The sequence below is a fragment of the Rhagoletis zephyria genome, unplaced genomic scaffold (genome assembly GCF_001687245.7).
Source record: "Rhagoletis zephyria isolate East Lansing unplaced genomic scaffold, Rhagoletis_zephyria_1.1 Rzeph_scaffold_03519, whole genome shotgun sequence".
NCBI lineage: Eukaryota > Metazoa > Arthropoda > Insecta > Diptera > Tephritidae > Rhagoletis > Rhagoletis zephyria.
Window position 1 is genome coordinate 17258 of NW_016160602.1, and position 22427 is coordinate 39684.

Here is a 22427-nt window from a genome sequence, read left to right on the forward strand (position 1 = left end):
GAATTAGTTATTTTTATTGAAATTTATTTATTTACTAAATTAGTTTTAACATTGAATTATTTTTATAATTACAATTTATTTTTATTTTCGCTTTGGCTTATTGAAATAGTTAATTTACGCGATTAATGATTTTGTCTTTTTCTACATTTTTTTCTTAGAGCTAATAATACTCTAGTTATTTTGATGTGATACATATGTACATACAAGTACAATACGCGAAAACGAAGTTGTTGTGCATTTTTATTATAATCTTTGCTGTAATCATTCTTAATAATTATTTTTTTGTTTTGATTGTAAGATTTAAGTTAAAAATTTCAGCACTGTTTTTGGGTATTTTTCAAATAAATAAATTAAGTTGTCTATTTGAATTTTTTTTAATTATAGTATTTTTTAACTTTTGTTTCTACATACATATTTATGTATACCTATACTGAATTGGTTTCGGATTTAATTCTACGTTTTTTTATATTTTTTTTATTTTTTTGCCTCGTATTTTTATTTATTACTTGTTAATACATTTTTTATAGAATTTTATGTATTTTAGCGAATTGCTTATCCTAAATAAGTTACTCTCTTTATTGCACTTTCTTGATATCTGCGTTTTTCTTATTCACTAAATGTAGTTTAATATTTTTTTTATGACACCCAAGAACTGTTTTTACATCGTTAATCTACGAATAAATATTTGTATGTATACACATATATGCTATTTTTATATTAAATGGTAACACATAGATGCAACTTATACCAAATTTCCACTAGGCATTGAAATGACAAAAATTTAAGCCAATTCAAAAAAAAAAACCAAGTGCAAACAGATTTAATGACTATTATTCTAAGAGTAATGACACGAATTTGTTTTTAACGAGCATTTTTGTCTACAAAATTTGTGCCACTTAATGCCCAGTGGAATTCGGCATAATATTTTTTTTTTAATTCTTATGTCAAGTTTCCATTATGCATTGAGATGACAAAAAATGTATGCCATGTGGAAACAAACATAATGACTTTTTCCGAACGCAATTACACGGCCATTTTTGATTGCCCAATATTATCATAAAAAATTTTGTCATTTAGTGCCTAGTGAAAATTCAGCATTATACCGAATTTCTACTGCGCATTAAATGAAAAAAAAAAAAAGTGACAAGGTTGGACATTAAAAAAAAAACGTCTCACTAGGTAAATAAAAACAGTATTGGCACATAAATATTTTTTGACATATCAATGCCTAGTGGAAATTCGCCATTATTTGTATGCCAATATTCTTACTTATATTAGCTCAATTCTTGATTTATATATATGTGTACTATATACTACAGTAACAGTTTTGCTTGCTTTCTTAATTTTATATACTTACTTAAATATTGAGCTACAACAGTTTATTCAAACTTAAACAAAATATTTAAACAAATTGCACTTTAAATTACAAAAAAAAAATGAATCACATTTCCTATTTTAATACTTTTATACAAAAATTATATAAAGTAAAAAGCGAGAAATATTTGTAATATTAGTGGTTATAAAACGACTACATCTCAGCTTAAATACTTAGAATGGCTTAATACTAATGTTTACGCTTTAATACATAAGTACATACATACATATGTATGTAATTAAATTTAGCAAACTACATACATAAATTACTTTCACTAATAAATCTGTACATACTTCGCTGTCTTGCGGAACTGCACATCAATACCGGCGGGAGGGCTCTAATTTAGCGCTCTTCAACAATTTCCGAATTTTCTCATTTAGTTCTAAAGTTCGGATTTAACAGCTAAAATTTAGCAGTGAAATTAAATACGTTATACAAAAAGAGATTATTTACAATTGTTGCTACGAGCGGGAGAACATTGCGGTTTTACTAATACAGAAATTATCCGAGGGGGTGTCTCTTTCGGAAGTTCTTCATCATGCCGTCTGACTCGTATACGATTTTCAGCTTAGCATTTTAGAATGCCTATTTGATATTCGTAAATCCAATTTTTACAAAAATCTACATTTTTGCATCAGACCCAGAAAAAATCGATCTAATTATGCATGTATGTATATGCATTAACACAATTGAAAATTTACAAGTTTGCTTCGATAATATCTTCATTCATATCAACTAATGACTTCTAATGAGTACGCCAATACTTCGTTATATCTAAGTTTGTAAGTATTTTTTTATTTTTATTTAGAAACTAAATAAATTTTTATAAGGCTAATGCTTAATACCTGTCTTTTTACTAAAAGTAATATTTTTCATATTTTGTTTATTAAGTTATGTTGTTACAAACTAATACTATACATTAGGGTGTGCCTTAAAGATATCGACATTAAAATTTTGTTTGGAGCACCCTTTTATTTTTTTGTACGCACAATATAAACACAATCTCGAAATTCTTCTTTTTTTTTTGAAAAATCGCAAAACCTCGACAAAATTTTAATTGGAAATTTTTCATAAACTCGCTGGGTTATTGCTGGTCAAAGTGAAAAAATTGTTGAATTTTGCGGCTTAACTTTTTTCGATTTTAAAATTTTCGTGTATGCCTTTATTTTGTACGTGGAACAAAATAAAGAGATGCTACATGATGGTGATATTTTGGGACCACCCTACTAAACATATAACTATATACTCATGTGTACATTTTAAGGACCACTCTACTATACATACTATATACGTAAATGTACATATATACATTAATATTAGACTATTAGCTTATGCTAAGCTCCGGTGATGGGCATCGCCATACTCGCGTGCAGCGCTTTTTTAAGCTTTCTATAATTTGTTTGATAGACACGCACGGCCTGAGAGCTTGCTATCGCTATTCTTACTGACTCTGAAACGGAAAGCTTTCACTGAAATTTGCTTTGCATTAAACTAGCTTACACCATTTATAAATAAACTTTCGATGAAGCTTGAAGCAGAAATTATGCATCTTAATCTGTGAAAGACATCTCCTTGTCCGTGTGCAAAGCTTTTTTAAGCTTTCTATACATTTTGTGTGGGCGTCCACCGTTCAAAAGCTCTTTATGATTTACAAAAAATTATTGTTTGTTGTTAATTTGCGCTTCGAACTTTACAAATGTACATATATATGATTATACCTCAAACATGACCAGAGAGAGCTTTTACCAGGTGCACGCTCATATAAAAACTACAGAAAGCTACGAAAAGCTTCCCCTGCGGAATAAGTCTTGGTCGTGACAGATATAAATGCAGATATGGCTAGTGGCTGCTCACGAAAAATTTCCGATATTTTTTCAGTCATATATTTTTGTATTTGATCTATTTATTGTCGAAACTTGACTACTTTCGATGGATAAGTGGTCAATAATCGCGACTTTCACGGATTCCTATCAGGGAATATTTGGGCCTTATGCACGATTTATGTCGAATTTAGTTATAACCCTCTCGAAAAAGTTCTCTTTAAATCAAGCTGTGTGTGGGGTGCTAACGAAACCATTTTTGTATGTATGAGGCCAAGTCTCCTCCTGAAATTCACTTGAACAGGGCACTCACAATTACAATTTTTGTCTCCGTGTGAAAGTATGGGGCTTTCCAAAGAGATTTCGGCGTTTTGCCATCTTCAGTGCTATTTTAGATCGTTCCAAAACACATTATACACCAACCCTGTCGGAAAGAACAACTAGCGAAACGAAAGAGCCAAGTATAGCATACCATTGCGGGCGGAATATACTACATCGTTTAAATATATGCCATGGTTTCTCACGGCGGCACGTATTCGAGTGGTTAAATTTTCAATGACTCTCTCACGCATTTAGATTGCGCTGACTTTGAGCGATAACCTGGCTTATGTTTACTTAAACGGCATCCGATAGATTGTTTCTTATTGTCATATGCGGGGACTTCAGAAAACCCCGTGATATTGAAGGCCGATTCATTCATTCATGTCACCCTACGTCTTTTTAATATTTTCACTTACAACTGCGCGAGCTCAGCAGCCGGGAGCGGCGCCGGAGTTATGTATGCCTGTTGCTAGCTCCATCCTTGGGAACTTAGACGCTGTGTAGCATTTCTCAGTAGTGGGGTGCTTCTGCATCATTTGCGTCACATAAATAAAGCATTGAGTACGGAGCTCATTGAAGAAGCCTCGGACGAAGCTACCAAGGTCATCGAAAAATGAGAGAGTGGCTTAATTGTTTCTTAAAGTTCTTTAAAACGGGTTACGGGAAAACAATTGTGTCTAATTGTGTGTGCGGTCAAAATTATTCCTTCTTCAACTGCTGTTCACTCTCAACATGGATTTAATGAGAGTATCACATAAATTTGTTCTGCGACATGGTCCGAATTTGAGTCTTCTCTATAAATATCTGCTTAAATACTATTTATTTATATTTACAGCGTAGTTAGTACTATCGTTTTCAATAGTTCTCTCTTAGTTGGCGTTAAACCCAGTAATCTCTCTCCCCCCATTCACTCCCTCTTCTCACCCAGGCTTATATCGGTGTCGGCATTAATGTATAATCTTGATGCAGACTAGGTTTGACCGCATCGTAGAGCGGCCGTGTGCCATCGTCGGGTAGCGCGTAAACATCGGGTGGCACACAGAGAGATTGTAATTTCGATATGTATGAGTCGAAGGGTTCATGGTGCGCATATCCAGCTGGATGATGCACCGTATAGGGATGATGTGGCGGCATTGAACCACCATGAGGTGGTGGTGGTGGTGGCGGTGGTGGTGGTCCTAGCATGCCATGATGTGTGCCAGTCAAGTGATGTGGTGGCGCTGCATACATCGATACAGCACCACTAACCACATTCGTTGGCGCAATGGATGCGGTGGGTAGCGGACTGGGTGGTATCAGCGTGGGATGTGGTGGATGTGGCGCACCATAAGCGCTGGTCAATTGTTGATTACTCAAAACTTCTGCGGTGGCGGGTAAGCCAGCAATATTTGCAGACAAACTATTGCCAATGGTATCGGAGGGATGACCGCCTATGCTGGTGCTACTTACATTATTGCCGCCATTGCCTGCGTCTAGCGGACTCGAGCTCATGCTTGCGCCGCTATTGCTGCCGGGTGGTGGCAGACGCACATGCTCGAGCAAAGTAATTACATTATTACGCAAACTTTCGTAATAGGAACTGGATGTGGGTGCACCGCCGTTGCTGGTTGAAGAAGCGGTGGTGCTGATGCTGACACTGGGTGGTGGTGTTAAGTAGCTGCCACTGTGGTTGCCTATGGGGCCTATGGTGTGACTGCTGGGGAGGGTGTGCGAGAGATTGCCGCTGGTGAGGGGGTTGTTGTTGACTCCGGCGCTGCTGCCACCGATGTTGATGTTATTGTTGCCGTTGGCGCTGCTGCTGTTGTTGCCGTTACCGTTGACGTTGCCGTTGCCGTTGCCGCTGCCATTGTGGTTGCTGAGCGGGGACGCGGTTGAGGCGCTGGAGGAGACGCTACCAAGAGCTGTTGCTCCTCCAGCATTGATAGTCACCGCAGAGAGATTACGCTGTTGATGAGTACTCAGCGGAGAAGCCTCCTGTTAAGAGGAGCGAGAAAGAGAATAAAATAAAGAAAGAGAGAGAAAGAGAAGATTAAACTATTAATAAAATTATTTAGTGAGGTTATCATTAAACTATGCTTAAATACGCAAACAGAGAGGGCCCTATAAAATATTATATAACAATAATCGATAGGAGGTCTCTTGCTAGAAGTCTTTAGCCGACGATTTGACTGTTTGCCTATGCATACATTTGTATATCTTATCCTAAAAATTTGAGCGGCTCTGAATACCTAGAGCTTTAGCTAATTTCTAAACTAAAACTCGCTTATCATCAAACTATTTTAAAATACGTGAATTACTTATACTTCTCCTCACAGTATTCTTCTTCTTATTTGGGACGACACCAAAAATTTTAGGCAGGGGTTTCCCCCGGACTCGGAATTTTCTGGGCCCGAATTTTCGCGAACATTAAGTTGGAATATAAAAATATTTTTAAAAGTTGATAAACTTGGTTAAAAAGCTTGATACGAAATATTTTTTTCGGGAAAAGGGAACCGGCAGATATTTAGTACTGGGACCGGATTTTCTCTTGTTGGCTCTGCCAATCGCGACAGCGTCTTCGTAACCCGAACGAACAAGATTTACATCTGGCCAATGACTGCGACTACAACAGCGTTTCCCAAATGCTATTGCAACGACAGCCGACCGTATCTTCCTTGCGAAGTTACGCCAGTCATTTAGACAGGCCCAGACACACGATAAGTTCTACTCAAAGCAATCGGTGCCATTGGCTAGACCCCGTGCTTGGTTTTCTTCCTCGTCAAGCACGTACTCAGGACATCCGTTATCTCTTTTCCATCTTGGTATCTCAAGTAACTAGCCCCGGTATTTAAATCATTTGATCGCTACTTTATTTTCAGATATAATTTTCGGTCATATTCCTGCCAGCCAGCATCTCAAACTCGTTCTTCTTGAAAATACGTCTATTCTTCCCCCTTTTCTCCCGGTATCGTTCAATTATCGCTCGCGTTACAATCGAGTGTAGGGAGGCAATGGAGTAAGATCGTTCTACTCCTTAAACCAGATCGTTGATTATGCGAACCTTGGCAACTTCAGTATTCGCTTGCGCTTAGATCATCTTGAAATCCTATACCCCTGAGTTTTTGTCTTTTCCTGTACTATAAAGAGCAGGGTAATCGCAGAGTAATAATAAACGCTCGTTACTATTTTGAAAAGTAAATTCCAATTTGGCTCCGCTGTGTGCTAACTCTACCATAAAGACAAAAAAACTTCAAATGAATTTTTCTGACTGCGCGGCCTTGGCCAGACACAGATTAATGCATTTTAAATCATCTTCAGTCGAAACCTTTGTAATTAGGAAGTTGATTACCAAGGCCATTTTCAAATTTTTTAAATATATATCTTGGGCATTTAGCGCTAGATACTCTCTTTAGGGATTAGTGTACCTTGTTTAATTAACAACCGGTCAACAGCCATATCTATGTGCACAGAGAAAAATTACCCAGTGGAGTTCCAGAAACTAGTACAACAAAAAATAAATCAAGTATTTGAACAATTTTAGCCTTAAAACGTTTGTTTAGGCGAAAGAGTAACGAAATTACTTAATTTTTCATTGTCACTCGAAAAAAGCATAATCGTTTTTTTAAATAACTTCGGGAAGTTTTCCAACAGAATGTTCATATTAGAGGCAATAGACATTGGCATCAAATACAACATATCTGTGAAGTTTCAATAGTGTGCCACCAAATTAAAAAAAATAGCAGCATGCAGAATATCTGTCGCAGATATTTTGTAAAACTTTACAATTTTTTAATTTATATAATTCAAGATGGTTACTTCAAAATACTAAAATTAAACAGTGAAAATATTCTTCTTGCCAAATCGAACGAACCCAGTGTAATAAAGCTAGTAAATATGCCAGCAAATAAAAAAAATACACGGAGTAAAAAAAGGTGACTATGATTTGGAAAACTAAAATTCCATTTTTACAATTTTTATTGGCACACTCGATATTCATTATAAAATTGTTATATACGTGAAGAAAGTGGTATATGTGTGCATGAGAAATACTGTGTAAACATCTTCCACGCGAATATTTGATTACTTTTAAATAATATGACTTTTAAGTTAAAGCGTGTGAGTAAACGTGCTAAATGACTGCGCATGGTGCTACGGGGCATATGCGTTACGGGTGTATGGGCACAAGTGGTTATTTTTACTTTTTTTAGTATATCTTTTTTAAGTTTTCATTTAAATACGTTTATGCCATGGAATCTTGTTCTTTACACAAAACTGAAGATAATGCATTTTCTAAGATAAGTGTGCCACCATTTTCGACTAAAAACACGTTTGCTCACATATTTAATAATAATAGTATACAAATTTAAAATGAATTTAGTTAAATTAGAAAAATAGACTAGGCTTCAAATCATAACGTCACCTTTTCATTCCCACCATTTGACCCTATTCGGTTATGACATTCTATACAAAACGAATAAAACGGAATAATCCGCATTAATTAGGGGACTTCATATTCTTCGCTGTCATTATACTTCCACATCATTTAATAATATCAACTAATTGAATTTAATTCAATTCAATTTCGTTCGGTTCGTTGATGCGTAATAACGACCCTTCAAGAAAAGTGTGGCACCTACCACAGAACCAAATAGAAAACTTCATATACCACCCAGCGGTGAGATAGCGACCAGCAAAAAAAGAAAACGGGCTTATGGGCAAAACAACAAAATACAATAAAAGGCACGAATGTCTACGATAACGAATAGGGTAGACATTTTTTTGCTAGGATATCAAACAGTGCAGTGCGAGCGAAATAGCACACTTAGAATTTCGAGCGCGAAAAAAAGCAAAAGAAATCATAAAAACTGACGTTGAGAAAAAGAAAAGGCAAAGTCCAAAAAAAGGAAAATAAAAAGAAAAACACCGACGGGTATGTATGTGTACAAGTAACACACACATACACACGCACCACCTGAATAGTCAAGTGGCATTATGGACGAAAACAAGAAAAAAATGTAGTTCTGCGACGCCCTCTTCTTGGATACAAGTGGGGAGCTAGATGACTGTTATGTTCGCATTGGTGGTGGTGGCTCCAACAGACAAAATCAGTGTGCGTGAGCGGCGATGGTAGTAATGGTGGTGTGGCGCTCTTGGATACACACCGAGCAGCCACTGGAAAATGCTGTTCTGTCGTTGGCTAAGCGCCAGCGCACTACAATCATATGGCGCCTCCTTTGTTGTTGGCATTTTTTTTCTCCCTACCAACACACGTATACATATATACATACATACATTTAAGTGTAGTAACGGTGAATGTCTCTTGGGAGGCCAAAAGGTTACACACAAGCCAAATAATTCTCATGTGACTCCCCATTTGGGCTGAGTGCGTGTGTATGAATATAACATACACATACATACATACATATGTACGCAGTGGAACAAGAGTGAGTTAGTGGTGGGGGTGGTGTTGGTGTTGGTGTTGGCTTGCCATTATAAGGGCGACTGAATAGGAGCGAATCGAAATAAAACGCGATTTGTTGATTTGTTTACGAGCGAAAAGGGACAGATGACTACAACTACAATCTGAGTACTAGGCACAACAACAACGCCTCCGTCCGTTTTCGAAAGCAGGTGGGGCTTATGTATACACGTATACATACATATGTACATATATATATGTGTAGGTGACCACTGGGAATAGGGTCTGCTAGCAAAAAGCAATTCCAGTGCAACACTTTACGCGCATGTACGCGCCACCTTTAGGGATTTGCAACGCTGCTCTCACTTTACTTATATATGTATGTATGTATATATGCATGTAGGTGAGGGATGTTGCCTCAGTCGTTGGAAGGTCCTTCACACAGCAGCAACAGCCCTTGCATTGAAATGCATCCAAATTGCATTAAAGCTCATTCATTGGTTGCAGCGTTGCTGCTGCTGCTGCTGCTGCTGCTGCTCTCCACTTAGCAGTCATTGTTTGCTGTCATCGTAACGCCATTTTGTAATTTATCTAGATGGGGCTTCTCGGCTGTTTGCCGGTCTACTTGCGAGTGTATGTACGTGTGTGTATGCGTTGCCATTGCAATTCATCAACATTGCATTTAAGAAATTTGTTTACCTCATTTACTATGTCTACATGAAAGATATTTGTGCGTGAGTTTGTCTCTATCCCAGTGATTGCAACACGAAAAGTTTGTGTTTTTGCTGTAATTGAAATTTTATTTTCATTGGTTGTTTAGTGAATGGTAAAAGGAGGACTATTTGCCATTAGATGCTAAATTTCTAGTCAATGATGGCAAGAAATTTTTTTTTGTGAAAATTTTCTAAGTTATTTTTTGGGTAGGTATACAAAATTAGCTCAGCATTGATAAAATGTCGGCTAACAAAATTGGGTTTCAATTTAATTCATCAAAAGCAACACAATTCCTGTTATATTCGAATGAAATTTTATTATCTGCTGGTCTTTTTTATTTAAAATAAAAATTGAAAACCAATCGCTGTACTTCGTTTCTTCATGGGGCTTTTTATTAAATATTAAAAAAAAAAAATCTTTAAAAATTGCGTCACTTGAATGGGCACAGTAAAGGTAGCGTTTTTGTGCATATGGAAAATTTGATTAAATTTTACTCAACAACTTTTAAAGAGCTTAAAGGACCTTTTAAGCTATAACAGAGAAAGAATACAAGCGAGTACACTTCCGACGGCAGAAAATGCAAAAATTGAGGACCTCCCGAATCCAGGACTTTGAAGGCGAGCTGTTGGGAATACAATTAAATAAAAAATATTTTTGCAGCGTGCACTCTATTAACTATACCAAAATTTAGTAGTAGTTAAATGCTTGGAAGTGGTTGCTTTGCAAAGTTTGCGAGATAGACAATCCTTTGGATGATTGGCAGTATCTATTGTCTTTCGTCGACAAAAGTCGTAAGGAGCGATACAGAGTTTTTTTTTTTCTATACAAAGACATTAACCCTTTCAGGACCTTGGCCTTGGTCCAAAAAGTTAATCCAATCATTATCATATTGTATGCAATGTGCCACAGGGATTTTCTAGAGAAAAGTGATTGTGTGAAATGTGGCAAAAATATGAATAAATAAATTTTTTGGAAAACTTTATTTTAGATTTTTTTTTGGGGCAAGATTACCTGTTTTGGGCAAAATTTTTTTTTTTTTTGCGAAAAGATAGATTTCTTAGAAAAAAATAATCATTTTCGTTTTACTAGTTTTAATACACAACAATACTTTTGAAGGATTTTAGGAATAAATAATTTTTTAGGAGAAAACTATACTATGTATTTACAAAAATATTTTAGGAAATAATAAGAAAAATATATTATTTTTGTCCTAAAAATATTTTTTTAAAATATTTCCAAAATCTTATTGTAAATATATTTTTTCCTAAAAATATTATTTTCCTAAAATCCTTAAAACATATTATGTATTTAATTTAATTTAGTAGCAATATTTTCTTTGAGAAAAAGTGTTAAAAAATCGATTTTTAAGGATTTTGTTAAAAAATAATTCATTTAAAATATATTTTACCAAAATTTTAAAACACATCAAATATTGCTAAAATTATTGTTTAGCACAAATATTTAAAAAAAAATAACAAAACTATTTTTTTGTGTGGAATGATAAAATTCCTTGAAATTTAGTGAGTTGAAGACCCGTCTCTTAAATAGACATAAAAGCACATGTAAACATTTTTTTGGGGTGGCAAATTCAAATAAAATTTGTCATAGCATAGCCAGTCAGCAAAATGAAGAGCGCTTCTAAATACACGCTTTTGTGGCAAGACTTTTCCAAAAATATCTTTTGATGTAGTATTAGAACGTTTTCTAATTAATTCAGAGGCAACTAAATTTGAACTGCGTCATTGTCGTTTCGTTTAAATTTTAATTTCGAAGAGTAGCCGGATCAGAAAACCTAAAGTCTACAATTACATTACACACATACGAAAAAAAAATCCCCTTTCTTGAAAATTTACTGTGCTCAAAGGGCGCTTAACTAAATTTAAAAATTGCATGAAAGGTTTAAAATATTTGTAAGAATATTTTCAATGATTAAATTTAAGTACATCAAAATGGCGTGCAAGTAAAATTCAATACTTTCTAAAACAATTCGACCCAGAAGTGGGACTTTGACTTAAGTTATTAATAACTTTACGCCAAAACTTTAGTGCGATGACGAATGCAAAACTTTAGTTGTTAGACTATAAACTTTCTGCTCCAAATTTTGTAAAGCAAACTGGCGCAGACACAAAGTCAACGCTCAACGCTCAGCGTCGACGTCAACGTGAACGCCAACAGCAGCGGTACAAGTACAAGTACACTAACCGCAGCGATTTAGCGCGCGACTGAAAGCGTGTGAAAGTGTTTGCGAAGCGAGATGCCACGGCGGCGCACAACGTGTCGAGGAAGTTTGGAGAAAAGTGCAAGAACTTTTCATAAAAATTAATTGATAAACTTTGATAAAAGCACAAAAGTTAAGTTAAGTAGAAAGTACTAAAGTTAAAGAGCGGGAGTGGTGGAGCGGGAAAGGTAGAGGTTGAAGGGGTGGGGGCAACGGTAGCGGAACTAAGTGAAAATATGAGCCATTGCCAAGTTGAGGCAGCAGCGTTGGAATTTCCTAACACTTTTCAGACTGACTGATGCTGCCATTTGTCTGTGTGTCTGTCCGCACGTCCGTCTGTCTTACTGCTCTTGTGTGTCTATTAAGTTTGAGTTTGAATTCGAGCATATGCTTTTGTACTTTGCTAATAATTTAAATAACAAAAGTTGTAAGTAAGTAAGAAAAAATTAGAACTTTATGTTTGGTGTTTGGGTTAAACGCCGACGGTGTGTGTTGGGTATGACGCTGGCGCCGCAGCTGGCGTTGCTTTCTAGGCAAAAGCAAAAGTTAGCAGTTGCTGAGCAAAAGTTAGAAAACTCCAAGTTTTGAGTTTTGGTGTGAAAGTTGTTGCGCCTTTTGCTAGCCGACGCCGCCGCCGCCGCCAACGAAGAGAACGCCATATTTTTTTTCTTTGCTTTTAATAATATTTGCTACCTACATATCTCTATCGCGCGCTGTCTGTTCGGTTGTCTGTTAAATTTTTATGTCTTTTTTGTTGTTGAATTGAGTTAGTTTAGTTAGTAAGTTTGTTTTTGGTTTTTGGAATTTCGGCGACGTCCTTGAAAACTGTAATAAGAAGTTTATAAACAAAATTATACACAAATTCACTAATACAGGCAAACAAATTTTAAACAATACTGCTACAAATACAAAGGTACATATGTATATATGTATTTAAGTTGGTTATATATTTCTAGAGACAAGGAAGTAATATTTGGAGTGAACTTTTGGGGTGAAGAGTAAAGTTCAAGAACTCAAAGGGGTCGAGAGTTTTATGCCTACATATTTTGCCCACTAAAGCACTCCACTGCTAAAGTTTTATGCTATTCTCCTAAACTAACTCAAGACCGTAATTTTCGTCTACAACAATAATAACAATAAAAACATGTGTACATACTTATTTAGTTACTTATATTTGTTTGCCTCAACGAACCTGAGCCTACGTACCCTATCGCTGGTGTTCAACTGTGATTCCATGGCATTTATGTCGGATTTGAGACGCATCATTTGCGATTCGACGCGTGCATTCTCTCTTTGCAGCTCCGATATTTCCGCTTCGAGCGTATTCAAGTCTTCGCCAACACCGACGTTGCCATTGCCAGCACTGCCACCGCCACCGCCACCGCCACCGCCAACGCCAACGCCACCATTTGTTGAGGGCACGTTGTTGTTGCTGTTGTTATTCGCTGTGCTATTGCCACTACTGCCATTGTTGCTATTATTGCCATGCAGACTGTCGGGCAGTGTGGCTGGACCGGCTACCGAAGACGAGACATTGCCCAGCGCTGCTGTGGAACTAACTACCGAAGCGTTGTTGTTGCTGCTGTTGCTAATATTACTCGATACGGAGGCGGAGACTGCGGAGCCAACACCGCCACCGACACCGACACCGACGCCAACGCCAACGCCGCCCATCATCATGTCGATGCCTGGAAAAGGAGTGGAAGTTAAAGGAAGATTAACGTTGAGTATTTTTTAAATATTTATTTGAACTGTATTATTTTTAATCATTATTCGAGTATAATTCTTTGATTTAAAAAATGTTGAATTAATTGAAAAATTACGTGTGCGTGTGCTAAATACTTTGCATCAAAAATATTTAGTTTGATTTAAAGCTAAGTGTTGACTACTAACTAAGCTTCAAAAATGTTTTTTTAGTTGATTAAAAAACCACTTTTTTCGATTTGGTTATTTAGTACATCTTGAAAGTAGGCTTAATGAGGGAATTCTTTCAAGTTAGTTTTTTCGCTGGTTGCTTCATTAATTGCCGATGGTTTTGAAAATGTTGCACTAAAAGTGTACTAAAAATACAAGAAACGAAAAGTAAATGAACATAAGTTATATATGTAAATGCACTAAATATACTAAAGTGTTTAAGCATAGTTTTCAATAAAAATTTTGGTTTTTAAGATGAACCGAAATTAATTATTGGAAATCGAAAAAATTAATTAATTTGAATGATATACAATTTTTACTAAAAATAAAAATATTTAATCTAAGCTTTTAATGCTCAAAACATGTGTTGCAACAAGCAAGACAAGAAAAGCAAACTTGACTAAAATTAGTGTCTGCTCTAAATGTGTATTAAAATACATGTACTAAAAATTTAAAAAATTAAAGTACTAAAATTGTGTGCTACACAAGAATCCTTGCTAAGCTTAATGAAAAAGTTAGTACAAACGTATGTACTCAAGTTTATGATATTGTGGAAAAAGCTGTTAATGTGCTTACCAGACGAAAAAAGTGTACTAAAATTTTAAGAAGTTGGAAAAGTTTTTACACAAAAAAAGCGTACTAAGATTTAAGGAAGTTGGAAAAGGTAGTCCCCAGACAACATATTACTAATTCCAAATTAACGCTTAAGTGCTTTAAGCGATTTGACTGAGCTTAAAAAAGGCGCCAGGTCTGAATACCGTAGGCAGCCAAGTTATGCTCACTTGGTCTTTCCTAGAAAACATCGAATTAGTAGAAGAAAAATTTTTACTAAAAGGCAATCCAAATACTCGAGGATAGGGCTATTAGGAAGAAGAAGATATAATACATTATGGCACGCGGGCAGTTTATCAGGTTGACATGCTTTCTCTTTCCCCTTGTGCGCTGTATTTGATGCCCTGCTTGTTAACTTTAACACGGCTCTAGACTCTAACTTAGCTTGCGATCTTCAATAGACGGAGAAGGTTGAACGAACCTTCAAGTCACTATAACTTGACTTTTATGGAAGCCTCACATTGAATAAAAGTCCTCCAAAGCCTTAATACCATTCTCGCAGTTGACACAGGTCTTTGGTAAAAGGTATGGTCTATCACATACAGGAATCCTGTGAATTTTTAAATCTGTGTTGTGGTTGAGCAGACTCCCAATCAGTTGCGGGGAAATCCGCTTACCAAACTTCAAAGGAGCTTTCCGTACAACATCCGGAACTGACTTGGATGCACTCCAACCGTCACTGAGTGTCTTTATCCGTCAATGTCAAGTTCCCTGAAGGTGAAACCTCAATACTGATCACGGATTTAAATATCCAAAACTGACACTCTCCCAGGATATGAAGACTATATCAAAGATAAAGGGGAAATATTCACGACTCTCTTGCCCATGGACTACGTGGTGGAAAAAATAGGTGGGCAGATGCCTTTGTCTAGTAACATTAAAACTGCACTCAAGGTATTGATCAGTCCTCTAACTGCTCACTTCCGAACTCGATTGGAAATGCAAATTTCTACTTAATTAGCTTGGAAAACAAAACGAATCTCTTCTACTTTGGGTGCCATGTCACACGGGAGCTCCTGAGAAACTTGCATGAAAATGAGCATTCCTTGGCCTTCTCCTGGTTTTGGTACTCCCCCCTACGGCCATGTTTTACACATTCCCGGATGATCTGTGTAATTGTAGACAACTTGTGGGACTGATTACCGGTCATCTCTTGTCGCAGAAACACCTGACTGTGATCGGAATATATAAACATATACTATATAACAACCCGAGAGTGCGGACCACTTTTTGTGCTTTTGCTAGGCTTTGCAAGGATTAGGTATGAGGCTTAGACTGGGATGTGTTGAAGAACCCAACAATCTGGTCCGAATACACACGAAGTAGTTCAATGCACAGCACGTAGAACGTTTGCTCGCGTTTTTTTTTTGCTAATTCCGACCAAAAAGGGTCACAATGGGCCAAGGTTGAAAAATCATATGTTCACTATAGACCAGCTAAAATTCTCTATTTTTACATTTTTTATTTAAGTTTCTGTTCTATTTTGCAGTTTTACAGCTTTCACCAAACAAATTTTATATTAGCCTAGCACTTACATGCGCTTTTTCTGGTCCAGTTCACAGAAGCGACAGAAGGGCGCTGAGTTTCGTGAAATACTCAGTGAGAGTTTGGAGATTCTTTCTGCCTAAATTAAGAAGTTTTTTGAAGCTTCTAGAGATGGACAGATACATCGTTTTGTTTGTCTCTGCCCTAGACGCCCAATCCAGTGTTTAGTGAATTTTTTATATATAGCCAGTTCGTATTTTTAGGGTGCCAACGTTATCATATCACTCATACCCTCGGTATTCAGCCCAGTACTACTTACTATTTGCTTGATTCAATGATCGTTTAAGGTGTTGAAGCAATCGTATACCAGATTTTATCTGAAATAAGGCAGCCTCTGCTTTAAATTTCTATAGCATAGATCTCTGCTTAAAAACTGGTGGGTAAGATGTCCAGTTTTAAATTTTCAAGTATGGGTTTCCTGTATTCCAAAAACCTCGATGCAAAATGGATTTTGAGTACGAGCACCCGATAATTTTTGCTTTTTGGTTTTTAGGCATGAAGTGATTCGAGATTTGTCGAGTCTATTTCGAGACTTTAGGAGATTTTTTTGGGACATTTTTGGGACATTTTTGGATTATTTCGGAATTTCTTGAAATTGTTGTGAAATGTTGGGGAGAATTTGGGTTACTTTGTAACGTTTTGGAGATTTTCGAAATTATATGAGATATTTTTTTTTTTTAATTTTTTGCCACTTTACGTAGTTTAAATGGAACTTTTCGGTATTTGTTTGGAGTTTTCAACGGACATTTAATTTTTAAATTGGTTTTTTATGATTGCCTTTAGTATTTTCAGCTAAAAAAATATTAAGAATATTTTTCTAATTTTTACCTTTTATTGCGAAAAAAGTCTCGAAAACATCGAAAGTGTTACTAAACTACCAACTTTTTTTCTCACGAGTATCGATTTTTTTAGTTTTTCAATTTAAGGGCATTACATCATCAAATATATTTTTAGCAAACTAAGTAATGTGATTTTAAGTATATTTATGAGTATTAAAAAAACGAAGACTGACTATTAAAGCTTACCTTGTTTTTCATTGCATTCGATCGGTGGGTAGGTGATTCAATATGGAACGTTTTTGTTCGGATAATTGTCGTTACGATATTCAGATAAGGTACAGTGTAAAATTCTTATAAGTGAAGATTTTTCAAATTCCAACTTGAATTTTAGAATACATTTGAAAAATTTCCAACTATGTATGTATGTATGTATTATGATGACATTTTAATATATGTAGTATTAATTTAGTTTTAATAATCATAATGTTCATTCTAGAGCAGATATTCGGCACCGATACAAAACGTCGCGTAATCTAAACACAAATAATCCACATGAAACGAAACGAAGAAAGAAAAAGAAAGAAAATGAGAGAATAATTAGAAATTAATATTAGAATTTTTTTCGTATGTTTCTTAGGTAGATCATACAATAACTGGAGTTACTAGGTTAGAGAATTCTATAGACTAGTTTAGTAATTATAAAAAAAAACTAAACAAATAAACTTAAAAACCAAAGACACAACTACAAGTCAAGGAAGTGAAAGAAATTTAAATTCTTTACTAAAATTCATAAAAAAATTTTGTATATTTGTTAGCACACGCACACATATGAAACTGAAAGGATAAAGTGATTTTATGTAAGTACTTTTTAGTGGTGTTCGAAATAAAAAAAAAAGTTTTTATTTACAAAAATATGTATCTACAATAGTTGTATAGGCATACCTGTATAGCCCTTTGGATAGACCATTGTAACATCATCGAATTTGGGTTTCTTCATACTTTGACTGGCAGCGCTGCCGCAACCTGTTTGTGAAATGTAAAAAATAAAACACGCACGCACGAAAACAAAACAAAAAAGAAGGCCAGGGTTAGTATGTTGTGCCGCTGCTGCCGAGTTGATTTGTAAGACATTACCAAAATGTTGAGCATACGCACCGTCAAACTTCATCGCAGTCGCCGCAGCAACGGCGGCTTTATGCTGTTCTACGGTGCCGCCGGCTTCAAGTACGCGCATTTTATTACGATTCGCGATGGGACAGCCGGAGGCGCTGCAGAGAGAGAGAGAGAGAGAGAGAGAAGAAAGGAGTGTGAGTTGCGGGTGGTGTGTAACAAAATCTATAATTGCATACATACATATACATACATGTGTATGTAAGTAGCTGGTTAAAGGCATATGACTTTTGTAAAAACTAGTACTGACTTGTGAAATGGAAGTAATGCTTACCTTCTGTGCGATAAAAATTTGCCAGTGGAGTGGCCAGAACCGTCACAACCAGGTATGGGACACCTGAAATGGTAATGGAATTCGAGGCTATGAAATTTGTTAGGATTATTTTTTTACTAACTAATTCTTTTTGTTTAAAAGCGTATTTAGCATTCTTCTAAGTTTTAATTATAAATAAGAAATTTTGGTCCTTTAAAAAATGCATCCCATAGCGTTGCTCGGGAGTGTTAATGAAATGCGAGCTGGGATGTTCAAACCTTAGCCATGCACAATCAGGGAAGCTGAGGAGGAAACGCTGACACGAATCTACCTCGTCATCTTCCAAAAAGCTACAAGAAAGGGTTCCTATTCAGCGATGCCCACCCAGGATTCCTGTTAGCACCAAGAGTTGTCGGTAAGCCAGCTGAAAATGTTTTTTAGGCTGCGCTTTATCGGCCTGAAGGACTTTGAAAATTTGAATGTCGGGGTTTTCGACCAGCGCTCACTGAGCCGACTGTAAACCCTGCCAGATGTATGTAGTCCGCAGGTTGCCGCAGGAACTCCGATTGACACCATCCTTGATGACCTAAAGAGTCCCCTGCCTAGACAATTTATCAGCCAAGCAGCGCATGTACTGTTGCTCTATACTAGAAACGAAATAAGCCCCCTTTGGAAGTAATCCGAGACGACTGAGAGATCAAGCAGGCAGTCCCCGACAAGAGTCGATTGCAACATAAGCGACTCAAGAGCTCCGATTGCCGCTTGGCAGATATCTGGAAGCCGTAGAGGGACAAACAACTAACTCTAATTCTACCATCCAACTTCGACCCATCCCATTCACCCTTTAGAGGGATAGATGTAGAGAAGGATCCAATTAGATCCAGCCTTGGCACACACCGATTAATTTCTTCATGTGAACTCACACGGCGGGTTGAAGAATAACCCAGTGTTTCTTAGCCTGTTGGGGCAGTGTGGACTTCGGAAGACGTACCTGCACAGTTGAGAGTAGGATACGTGCAGAGCGACTCTGTGAGTCTAACAAGAGTAGGACTTTGCATGTGTATTAAAATTTAATTTTCTAGTATATTACAGTAGACAGCCACCCCATACACGATAATTGGCTCTGTAATGGTTTGGAGAGAGGACAACCTCTTCTTAATAGCTTTATTAAATTAGTATAGAGCAACTGATGGGTTTTTACTGGATACTTAAGAATTTGGTTTCCAGGAGGGCTTGTTGTTCAGAACAACGCTCATATACGCGAAGCTGTCTCCTCTATGCAAGTCAGACTCCACTGAGTTACGCTTCAGGTATGCGTGCACAGAGAGACTCAACCACTTTCAAGGAATTTTGTATCTTAAATATAGAAAAGTCAATCAGGGCCCCGATGGTCTTCAATAGCAGGGCTGAGATAGGTCTGAAACCAAAGGAACACGTGAGACCAGCTTGCGTAGATAGCTTATAGCCTCAATACAGTTTATCAGCCAAAGTGGGCGGCATTTTGCCAGTAGCACTGCAGAAGAAAACAAAGCAGCCCAATGGCCTTATACTATTTACGTGGTTCAGGATTTGTAGGGAAATGCGAATTTAAGAAAATATCAAGCGATTCCTTTTCCTCGTTGCAGAATTGCCAAGCCAATAAGGGAGGAACTTACAACTTTACGCCACCCCCTAATGAAATATGGTTTTATGCATGGCCCGAAAATAACAGTTAATTTTTAACCGTTAAATTTGACCAAATATTTTTTAAGTCCGAAATAAAAGTTCTTTCCGGATAATAACAAACCGCTTTTTTCGGTCCCTGCTTGCTTGGACCAGGGATGAAACCCAGATCCTACGGAGTGGTAGTATTTAGTTTTAACCACTCGGCTATAGCGAAAGTGAAGTATCTCAAGTCGCATAAAGAATCATGGCAGCCTTTGAAGTATTCGCAGAATTTTTTCATGAATCTCGCTGGGATTTTCCTACCTTGGACTTATAGACACCCACAGAGTTTTCAGTCGGAGAGTGAAGTGTACTCTTATTGAAAACATCTCCCCTTGGCGCTCTGCACTCAGAACTCCATTATCGACCAGTTAGGGTTTACTTTGACCAATGGGATGCTCAGCGGGCACGAACTTGAACAGATCATCGAACGAGCTTTCGCCATGTAACTTAAGCGTTTCTGGCGCTCTATATTTAGCTTTCTTTCAGTTGGCGGTCAAATTTCTTGTTTTTTTCGGAAAATTTTCAAGTCTCGGGCGATAGTTTCGAATTTTGTGAGTTTTTTTATAAGATTTTCAGCAAGTTTTCAGGACCCACTGTAATTGATCGGTAATTTTCAGATTAAACGGTAAATTTGAAATATAAGTTTGTGTTTAATACATGCCTTAATTTCTATAGAAAGCGAAAACTACCAGCTTATTTCATCTTAAAAAAAATTGAAGAAAATTTAGCCGGTTTTTATTATTCGAAATATTAAAAATCTAATCGGTTTTGTATTTACTCTTTTTTGTATTTACTCTTGTATTTACTCTTCCCCATCAACCTGAAAAAGTTCTTTTACTCTTTTGTCGCGAGTGACATTTTTTGCATAACTATTTGTAGAACATTTTAACCCTCTAGCGGTCAATCTCTTAAAAACAAGGTCGAAAAACTCGTTCTGCTAAGAGCTAGCGGGTTAATGTGTTCTACGAAAAAAACGTCCCAGAAGATACAAATTATTTTGAAAGTCGACTTATCCACGAAATTACAGCTTTCTGAAAATTAAATTTTTGAAATTTTAACCTTATGCAGCCATCTGTAAATAGAATTTACCATAAGGTTGTGCTTTTTATAAGGTCTCGAAGACAAAGGATACAAATTTTTAAGAAAAATATCTGCCTACTTCGACTTTTTTATTTCTCGACTTCAAGGAAAGACTTAATTGTGAACTGAAATCATTTCGACAGACGTCAAGACAGTGGGTACTAATGTACACTCTCACTCAGTACAAAGCGTTGTCTCGAAACCCCACATTTAAAAAAAAATACATATATTCAGTAAATAACTCTCACCTAAGCGGCTCCGAGTCCTGTCCATCGCGTGGCTTGCTCTTCGGCTTGTTGGCGCGCGGACAACCCGATAGACTGCGATGTGACGAGTAGTTACCAGTGACATGTCCTGAACCATCGCAGCCTGGCGTGGGGCATTTCAGTTCCTGCGAGTGTGGCTGCAAATGATTTCGATCGCTGCGCGTACACCCAGTCAAGCTATTGAAAAGAGATTAGAAACATAGAAAAAAATGAAAAAACAAAACCATTCAAGTTAGTCAAATAAAAGAAAACGGAAGAATAAAAGCAGTCAAGCAATGCCAACTTTAAAGCAAACAAGCCAACCCCGCAAACCTACTCGAGCAGGCACTTAACCCACTGCAATGATAGTTGATGGCTAAAATCAATCGGCGTTGGCAAATAAATTCGCTGCAAAAGTTGGCTATTGAAAGTTCGCTTTGGATTTGATAAATTTATCTAGCAAATTGCAAACTTATCGCTGCCAACAGCAGCAGCAGGATTGTAGTATGTGCAAGTGTGTGTGTGTGTGTGCGCGCCCTCTGAAAGCTAAGCTGGTAAACCCGTTTATCCAGCAACTATCAATTGGTCAGCGTACACTTGAGTGCGCACTTAAAAGTTTAAGCCAACCAACTGCCGTGCCACTTGCCCGCTTGCAGCTCGAATAAAGACAAAAGCAGCTAACTGTCAGATGTATTGAAGCGTTCGAAAAGCCAACTATCAAATTGGATCTCAGCAGAACAATGCGGGTGTTTCTCTCGAGCTGCCCAGAAGCTTTCCATATAATCTCTTACTTCATTCAAATCAAAGCAGTCACTTAAAATACACATTGAAGATTCAAGCAATCCAAGCGCTTTAAAGTTGGTATTTCGTAGCCAAAGCGCTACATTATTAGTTAGAGCACAATCTCGGCACAGGCACTCCCTTCAACTGCCGGCCTTTCCTTTCATCGCACACACCCTCCACTTCTCGTCCATTGCACACCACCTGTCCGGCATGTGCCCGCTCGTTTGTTAGTAATTTCAATTTATTGCCACTCTGCCATTTGGGGGCCACACATCTTTATAAATATTAAAGTCAAGCAAAAAGGATACAATTTTCTGGTGCTCCTTCGTACCCATCAGCTGCCATCAACACTCGTTTTCATTATCGTTGCCGACGTTCGACAATGTCACAACACACAATGGTCCTTTGTCAATGCAAAACTCGTCTGATAAGTGTCATTATTGCATATTTTAATATTTTCTCCATAATATTTCGTGTACCACCGACCATATGT

At 37.0% G+C, this 22427-nt stretch overlaps 2 protein-coding genes across 2 annotated transcripts in view; both read right to left on the reverse strand.

Moving 5' to 3' along the window:
* Nucleotides 1-2519: 2519 nt before the first annotated feature.
* Nucleotides 2520-6853, reverse strand: LOC108369163 (uncharacterized protein DDB_G0283357-like). Its single transcript, XM_017624171.1, has 2 exons — nt 6845-6853; nt 2520-5490 (listed from the first exon to the last, which is right to left on the reverse strand). The coding sequence occupies exons 1-2, from the start codon at nt 6851-6853 to the stop codon at nt 4447-4449; spliced, it is 1053 nt and encodes a 350-aa protein (XP_017479660.1). The 3' UTR covers nt 2520-4446.
* A 10307-nt stretch (nt 6854-17160) lies between these two features.
* LOC108369164 (putative uncharacterized protein DDB_G0291608) overlaps nt 17161-22427 on the reverse strand; it is a 25365-nt gene continuing 20098 nt past the window's right edge. The window contains exons 10-14 of the mRNA XM_017624172.1: nt 21155-21349; nt 18141-18203; nt 17852-17964; nt 17639-17719; nt 17161-17229 (exon numbers count right to left, since the gene is read on the reverse strand). Of these exons, the coding sequence (XP_017479661.1) occupies nt 17189-17229; nt 17639-17719; nt 17852-17964; nt 18141-18203; nt 21155-21349 (493 nt within the window). The 3' untranslated portion in view covers nt 17161-17188. The remainder of the gene's footprint in view (nt 17230-17638; nt 17720-17851; nt 17965-18140; nt 18204-21154; nt 21350-22427) is intronic.